The 8936-nt window shown below is 46.0% G+C and overlaps 1 protein-coding gene across 1 annotated transcript in view; it reads left to right on the top strand.

Moving 5' to 3' along the window:
• The window catches only part of LOC119577069 (unconventional myosin-IXb-like), a gene marked incomplete at its 5' end in the record, with an annotated part of 9671 nt that extends 1039 nt beyond the window's left edge, over nt 1–8632 (top strand). Inside the window, 13 exon segments of the mRNA XM_037924745.1 lie at nt 22–112; nt 2325–2478; nt 2852–2962; nt 3188–3309; nt 3681–3849; nt 4022–4195; nt 4382–4571; nt 4856–5027; nt 5817–5997; nt 6208–6443; nt 6556–6814; nt 7023–7122; nt 7305–8632. Of these exon segments, the coding sequence (XP_037780673.1) occupies nt 22–112; nt 2325–2478; nt 2852–2962; nt 3188–3309; nt 3681–3849; nt 4022–4195; nt 4382–4571; nt 4856–5027; nt 5817–5997; nt 6208–6443; nt 6556–6814; nt 7023–7122; nt 7305–7474 (2129 nt within the window).
• Nucleotides 8633–8936: the final 304 nt, after the last annotated feature.

Genomic DNA, 8936 nt, shown 5'->3' with positions numbered 1-8936 from the left:
TTATCTTTCTTATTTTTTCAGCCAAGTTACACCTCGACGGCCACAGCGTGAGGACTCTCCGGTATCTGAGCGAGGGGGACGTGAGGCAAGACGAGGCTGAGGATGCTCGCAGGTCAGAGGTCAAAGGGGGTCAGAGGGGGCGAGGGGTTATAGAGGGAGGGGGCGACGGAGGGGAGGAGGAAGGGGGGTTAAGGGGAAGGGGTGTATACGGGGAGAGGGAGATTTTGAAGGGTCATAGGCGGGTCAAAGTGATGGGTTGTAGAAGTCATAAAGGGAGTTAAATAAAGAGTGGGGGGGGGGGGAGAAGGGAGGGGATGGGATGTCTGAGATGGTGGAGGGGGAGGGAAGGAAAGAAGGGAGACAGACACAGACAGACACACAGACACACAGAAGATCGGGAGGGGGGGGGCAGAGAGAAGGAAGGGAGATGAGCGAAGTGAATAGATAATCAGACAGACAAAAGAGGGGAAAAGCGAAAATGGATGAAGAGAAGAAAAGGGAAGTGACAAAATATCATCCGAGAGGTTAATAGGCATGAGAAAGTGAGACAAGCAAAGCCACATGCCCAGTCTCACTTGGGGCATGTAGTAATTATGTGGGTATGTAGGGTTATATAGACAGGTAGGGGTGATGTGAGGGTGATCTTAGCTGATAAGATTTATGGCCGCAAAATACCTGAATAACAGGGGGAATATATAGGGGCTGTTGGGGAGAGAGGCAGAAGTAGACTGATCAGTCGATTGATAGATAGATAGATAAATAGATAGATATAGAAATAGATAGACAGACATGGAGAGAAAGAAAGAGAGAGAGAGAGAGAGAGAGAGAGAGAGAGGAGAGAGAGAGAGAGAGGGGGGAGGGGGAGGAGAGAAAAAGGGAGAGAGAGAGAAAGAGGGAGAGAGCGACAGAAAGAGGGAGAGCAAGAAAAAAAGAGAGAGAGAGAGAGAGAGAGAGAGAGAGAGAGAGAGAGAGAGAGAGAGAGAGAGAGAGAGAGGGAGAGAGAGAGAGAGAGGGAGAGAGAGAGAGAAAGAAGAGGAGAGAAAGAGGGAGAGGGAGAAAAAAAGAGGGAGAGAGTGAAAAAGAGGGAGAGAGAGAGAAAAAAAAAATAAAGAGAGAGAGTAAAAAAAAGAGAGAGAGGGAGAGAGTGAGGTGCGGAGAGGGAGATAGGGGGATGATCGGAAGGGGGGGGGGCAGGCGGAGGGGGTGAGGTTGGTTTATTATAGTACCTGCGACGTAGATGTAGACGTAGATGAGGGAATGAAGGTGGAGTGAGAAGATTAAGGGGGGGGAGGGGGTGTTAGGCCTATGGAGGTGTTTCCGAGATGTTCCTGAAGATATAAATTCGTCTCTCCTTCTTCCACGGAGAAATTCTAATTTGTTATTTACACAGTAGGCCTATATCTGTGTGTGTGTTTTCTTCCTATCTTTCCTTTTTATCATAATAATAGTAGAGGGAAATAAAAATACATTTTCATATTCAAATAACTGGATTAAATAAGAATATAAATAAAGGTGCAGAAATGTCGATAAGAAAACTGTAATAAGGGATTAATCAACAAATCGAAATAAATCGGTTGAAATGTGTATGTAAAAACTTGTTCGTTGATTAAGGAACAGAAGAATAAACTGAATTTCAAAGACAATCACATCGAGAACAATAAAAATGGTAAAGATAATGGTAACGATGAACGTGTCACTGATGATCGAAATGGGAGTGATGATGATTATAATGATAATGATGACAATATTGATGGTAATAAAATGATGATTGTGATAATAATAAAAATGATAATAATGATAACAGTAATGATAATAATGTATTAATAGTCATAATAGTAATAATAACAACAGCAACACCAGTAATAATGATAATAAAAATAGTAATGATGTATGATAATGATAATAATAGTAATGATAATTATAATAATGAAACATTAGTAATAATACTAATGATGATAATAATGATAATGATAATGATAATAGTGATGATGATGATGATAATAATGATAACAATAATAATAATAATAATAATAATAATAATAATGATTATAATAATAATGATGATAATGATAATAATAATAATAATGATTATAATAATAATAACAATAATAATGATGATAATGATAATAATAATAATAGTAATTATAATGATAATAAGAACAAAAACAGTAATAATGACGCTAATAAAGGTGATTTAGAGGATGATGATGTTACTGATGGTAGTAATTAACAGCTTGATAAAGTTCTACTGCTAGTCATCATCACCGCACCGTAGCAGAAGTCGCAGCAGCGCGCCAGACCCTCCTCACCGTTCCCTCCTTCAGGTTCGAGTCGTGGAAGGCGTGTCTGGGCGTCCTGGGCATCCCCTTCCTGGACGTGGTGCGAGTCCTGGCCGCCGTCCTGCTCCTCGGGAACGTCACCTTCATCGAGGGCCAGGGGCTCGAGGTCGACATCCAAGGAGGAAGTCACGAGCTCAAGGTAAGGAGGGGAGGTGGGCGGGAGGTGGGGGTGGGAGGGGGCTTAGGAGGGTGGATTCGGGAAGGGGGGAGTGGAAGAGAGAAGGAAGGGAAAGAAAAAAAGGATCTTTCTCTAAAGAGGGAAAGAGCTAGATGGGAAGGAGGGAAAGAAGCGAAAGAGCGTAGATCAAATGGACAGATGGAATAAGAAAAGCGTATGTGAATGAAAGTCTTTCTGTGGTTGGGTTAGAAAATAACATCGTTAAACAAAACCATTTCACTAAAGTAGTATATTTTTTATTGGGCACATAGCCGCGGACAGAAATAAAGAGAAAGTGAGTTAACGAGTGTCAGTTTCCATTTATAACCTTGACGACATTTTCTGCCCCATACAGAGTGTTTCGGCGCTCCTCGGCGTGTCGTCCGCCTCCCTGTACCGCGGCCTCACCACGCGGACGCACAACGTGAGGGGGCAGCTGGTGAAGTCCATGTGCGACGCGAATATGGTGAGTGATCATGGGCAGAAGGAGAGATGAATTAAGGGAGGGTGATGATAATACATAGAGGGAGCGATACAGTTAATAAAAAACATTACAAAATAAGTAAAGCTAGAAAGAATTCCATATATGTTGAATTTGATAAGCATTTACAGGGAGAGAAGTATCAAAACTGATTAGGTCTTCCCTTAACATAAAAACAAACCAATAGCTAACCCCCCCCGCCCCCCGCAGTCCAACATGACCCGCGACGCCCTGGCCAAGGCGCTCTACTGCCGCACCGTCGCCACCATCGTCAGGAGAGCCAACTCCCTCAAGCGCCTCGGCTCCACCTCGGGCACCCTCTCCTCCGACAGGTAAGCGCCCAGGGGTGGCGCGGGAAGGCGGGGCATCTGCTTTCGTTATCAACAGTAAAATAGATGGACTATTAAAACTTGTTAATTATTTAAGCAAGTTTGACGAGTATATGTACTGAATATGAAACACACACACACACACACACACACACACACACACACACACACACACACACACACACACACACACACACACACACACACACACACACACAGTTAATACATACATGTATATATGTATATACATATATACATATATATAGATACATACATATATATATATATATATATATATATATATATATATATATATATATATTTGAAACGCAAACCTGGCCAAGAGACTAAGAAAGCCCCCGCCGTCTCTCCAGCAACGAGAGCGTCCACCACCAGGCCGAGGTGGCGTCGCAGCACGCGTCCACCGTCGGCACCGCGGGCTCCAAGGCGTCCAAGTCCATGAGCGTCCTCAACAACGCCGTGAAGCACGCCACGGACGGATTCATCGGGATCCTGGACATGTTTGGCTTCGAGGACCCGAAGGTGAGTGGCTGGGGAGGGGAAGGAAGGAGAGGGGTGGGAAGGGAATGGGGAGGCTGGGGCAGGGAGAACGGGATGGGAGGGAGGGAGGGAGGGAGGGAGAAGGGGAGAAGATGAGGGAGAGGACAAACAGCCGCAGAGCTATCATAACGTCGCTTTATGCCCCCTGCCGCAGCCGTCCCACCTGGAGCACCTTTGCATCAACCTGTGCGCGGAGACGATGCAGCATTTCTACAACACACACATCTTCAAGTCGTCGATCGAGTCGTGTCGAGAGGAAGGCATAACGTGCGAGGTGGAGGTCGACTATGTTGACAACGTGCCTTGCATCGATCTTATTTCCTCGCTGGTAAGGCACTTTCCACTCTATTAAGGTTACCTTTCTGCATATAGTTGGCGTTAAATGTTTGTTTATTTTGATTTTGTAAATCGAATTCTGTATTTTGTTTGTTTGTGTACAGAAGCCTATTTTCTTTCTTCTTTCACGTTTATTATTTCGAATACATTCTTTTTACCTCAACCTCCTCCCCCTCAGCGCACCGGCCTACTCAGCATGCTCGACGTGGAGTGCTCCGTGCGGGGGACGCCGGAGAGCTACATCCAGAAGGTGAAGGTGCAGCACAAGGGCAACCTCAGACTCTTCGAGCCCAAAGCGAACCACATCCGGTCCTTCGGGATCCATCACTTCGCTAACAGAGTCATCTACGACGCTTCGGATTTCTTGGGTGAGTGAGTCAGTGTGTGAGTGGGTAAAAGAGGAAGCGACTGAGGGAGGAAGAGAATGAATGAGTCATTGAATCAGAGGAGGTGGTTCGAGGACGGTCTCGTGTAAGATTCATATTGGGTGGAATCACAAACGAGTCGGATGAGTCTAAAATTCGAGAATAGTCGGAAGTTCATGTGAGACTTCATATGATTTATTTTACAATTATATATTAACTGACGGATTTTGTCGATGATTTTGCTGAGTAAATAAATATATGAATTAACAAGTGAATTTTCCCACCAGACACCAACAAGGACATCATAAGTGACGACCTGGTGTGCGTCTTCCACAAGCAGTCTTGCAACTTCGGCTTCGCGACACACCTGTTCGGCTCGGAACTGAAGGCACTGTTTTCGCAGGACCCCGTCCCCAGGGGCGTCTCCTTCAGGATCAGCCCCACCTCTCACACGGATCTGTAAGTCGACGGGAGGGCGAAGGAGGTTGGTAGGGAGGAGTGAAGGAGGAAGAAAGGAAAAATGAGGAAGGGAAAGCGATGGAGGGAGGGGAGGTAGGTAGGGAAAAGTGTGAGGGGAGTTGGAGGAGGGAAGGAGGTTTGTGCCATGAGGGAGAGAGGGGGGAGAGGAACATTGAGAGTGTTAAGAAATGCAGGAAGAAGAAGAGTGAAGGAAAGAGAGGGTGGACAGAGAGAGAGGAAAGAAGAGAAGCAGCAGGGAGACAACAAAGGGAGCGGAAGTGGAAGGAAAGAGGGAGCAGGAGGGAGGGGAAAGTGCAAGGGAGGAGAGAGAGAATGGAGGAAAAAGAGAAAGGGAAGAGAGGCAAACTGAAGAAAGGCAGAGTTGAAATGAAAAAGGGGGAAGAATATAGAATAACTGAGGGAGGTATGTTGGCAAGAAAAAGAGGGAGGAGGAAAAGGAAGCGGGGAAAAGAATGTAAGGGACAGGAAAATGTTTAGCCATGAATTGAGATTTTTTTCTCACATCTGTGTAGATAGATAGATATCTGTACACACTGTGATGAAATAACAGCCATAATACCAATGATAGTAATATTATTGCTATTGATAATAATGACAACAATAAAGAAAATGATGTTATTGTCAATCGTTAAACTGACAATGATCATGAAGATAATGATAACCTTCAATAAGAAGAACAAACACGAGTTATTGTTCCAACATCATTACCATGACCAATACCAATCCTAAACAGGATCCACTTTCCAATGCCTCGCGCCTCTCCCGCAGCCAAAACGGCGACGAACCGGTGTCGACGCTCACGCAGGACTTCCACACGCGCCTCGACAACCTCCTGAGGACGCTGGTGCACGCGAAGCCCCACTTCGTGCGCTGCCTGCGCTCCAACGCCTCCGAAAAGCCCGCCATGTTTGACCGGGCGACCGTCATCAAGCAGATCCGCGCTCTGCAGGTACAGTCTCCGGGCTTACAGGGACCTCCGAGCATGAGATGTGTCTTCGCTTTTATCACTATTTCTTCTTTTTATATTTTCTTATTTAATGTTTCCTTGCTGATTCGAGATTTTCTTGTTTCTTCCTTGCGAACTTTAATACTTCTTACTCAATTCCTGCTACGACTACTGCTCCTCCTCCGTCTCCGCTCACTGAGCCTCCTCCCGCAGGTGCTGGAGACGGTGAACCTGATGGCGGGCGGCTACCCGCACCGCATGCGCTTCAAGACGTTCAACATGCGCTACCGACTGCTGGCGCCGTTCAAGAAGCTGCGTCGCGTCGAGGACAAGACGGTGGACGACTGCAAGCTGGTGCTGGAGTACTTCGTGCGGTCGCTCGAGGACGTGAGCAAGTCGTCGACCGTGGCCATCCAGTGGGCGCTCGGCAAGAGGCATATCTTCCTCAGGTGGGCGCCGGCGCACGGGCGCTTCTGCGGGTTCTGGTGTTGCTACTTTTGTTCATTGCTCTTATTCATATCTTTGTATCGTTGTTCATTTATCACTGTATTTGCTTCTCAGCGAGGGCGCCCGGCAGCAGCTGGAGATGCTGCGTATCGAGACTCGGCACCGCGCCGCCACGCTGATCCAGGCCGTGTGGCGCGGATGGCACTTCCGGCGCCGCTGGCCCACGCTCAAGCGCAACCTGGAGCTGCGCGCGCGCTCGCGCACCGTCCGCCCGAGACCGCAGCCCATCGCCGGCACGCCGCCGCCTGACGTCATGGACCGCTGCGACCAGAAGACCATCCAGCAGACCTGCTCGCTCTTCGGCCTCGACCTGGTGAGGAAGGCGGCTGCGGACTCATGCCCATCTCAGCCTTGCTTATCTCCGCCTCCTCTTGATTTCTCCCTTTCCCTCTTCGTTGTCCTTCTCCTCTCGTAGAAGTCAGTATACTGAATGTTTTAGCCACCGACCCCCTTCCATTCTTTTCACATATTTCTAATCCTTCTTTAGTCATTTCTTACGGTTTTTTTCTGCCCTCCACCAGGAACGGCCGCCGCCTGTGCCGCCGAGCCGCTCGTACACGATAACAGGAAATCATAAGATGGGTTACCCACAGACGCGTGTCATGAAAATGAATTTCCCAGGTAAATTATGTTGCCAGTATTTTATCTTTTTCATATATGCATGACTTAAGTATGATATTGCTATTGTTATTATTACTGTTCTATAATTAATATTATCATCATCATCATCATCATCATCATCAGTATTACTGTTATCATTATCGCTACTATTAAGATTACTGACCGCGGCCTTGCCTCGCCAGAGGACGGCGGCGGCGCGGAGACGGTGCTCCTGAAGGGCGAGTCCGTGCTGGTCGTGGGCGCGTCCCCCCGGCGCGGCCACCTGCTGGTCGAGCACCAGGGCCACTCCGTGCACGTGCCCTTCCAGTACATGGAGCTGAAGCCCTCGGCGCAGCCCGGGGTCAACATCTAGGCGGCGGCCCGGGAGGAAGCAAGGAAAGGAGGCTGATGGCGAGAGGAGGAGAAAGGAAGTCAAGAGAGAGAGAGGTTTCAAAGATAGAAGAAGAAATGAGGGCTAGAGAAGCAGATATGGAAAAATGCCTTGTTTCTTAAAGGGGGAAAAGAGATGTTTGTTTACCCGTTTTTTTTTTTCTTCTTTTCTTTTCTTTGCTTTTTTGTCTAAACTTTCATAAGAAAGGATTCATTTGTTCTTCCACGCGTCCCCATACAAACGAAAGAGAACGAAAGTGGTAGAAGATAACTGAGACTGAAAACTCGACTACAACCCAATCCAGACAAAGGAAAGAGAAAACTTTAAGGTGAAGACATTTTCGCTCGTGGCGGAGACGCAGGAGGCGAATGCACACAAGTGGCGGTGTTTTCAGAAAGGAAAATACATGTAAAGGCGATGACGTATAAACAAAGACAGGAAATGCAAGTGTGTCGCCGAAAGAGTGACTGTTTTCTTTGATATTCACTGGTGAACATGATTGTGAGAACATTATGATGTTCGTAAATTACAAGAAAAAAAGTTAAGACGTTTTTATACCTGAAAGGGAGCAATTATAGACTTCAAAGTGTGTATATATATATTATAATTATGATATTTGTATGTGCCAATATTGTTAGGTATTTTTATAAGTTTATTGATATACCTCGTTACTTATCTATGTCGTATTTTTTTCTTTCTTTCTTTTTTTATCATAACTACATCATCGGAAATGTAATGAATGAGTATTTGATATTCAAGATACCGCATTTTGATCCTTGGTGCTACATGCTTTTAGAACCAGTGTCGTTTGCTCTCTGGCTTGTTCATTTCCCGTCTACGTTTTCTTCATGGAAAGTATTCACAGTATTATCACACAACGTTTCCAGTTCTCCGAACCCTTGGTCTTGTTTGCGTTCGCTTCTCTTGACTTCGGCTTCGTTTACCCTTTCTCTCCCTCTGATGTTCTGGTGTCCCTGATTTTATTGTTACTGTTTCCTTTTGTTCATAGTTCTTGTGATCTGTTTTTAGTTTCATTCAGTTCTTTAGTCTGAGCTTTAAGCTCTCTCTCTCTCTCTCTCTCTCTCTCTCTCTCTCCCTCCCTCTCTCTCTCTCTCTCTCTCTCTCTCTCTCTCTCTCTCTCTCTCTCTCTCTCTCTCTCTCTCTCTCTCTCTCTCTCTCTCTCTCTCTCTCTCTCTCTCTCTCTTTCTCTCTCTCTCTATCTCTTCTCTCTCTGTCTCCTTCTACGCTTGCTTCTCTATCTCTTTATCCGTGTCTGCCTTGAACTTCCCTGATTCTTCCCGTTTCACAAAGACGCCCACATTCCCATGTGAGAAAGTGCTCAATGATGTATATATTATTTTTTGTTTGTTTGTTCATTTTATATTTCCGCCCACATAATGATGAACGTCGTGTAAATACTGTATATGTGGCACCCAATTAATAT

The sequence above is a fragment of the Penaeus monodon genome, chromosome 9, assembly GCF_015228065.2.
Source record: "Penaeus monodon isolate SGIC_2016 chromosome 9, NSTDA_Pmon_1, whole genome shotgun sequence".
Taxonomy (NCBI): Eukaryota; Metazoa; Arthropoda; class Malacostraca; order Decapoda; family Penaeidae; genus Penaeus; species Penaeus monodon.
The sequence above is the reverse complement of the archived record's forward strand: the minus strand, read 5'-3'. Positions and strand labels throughout refer to the sequence as shown.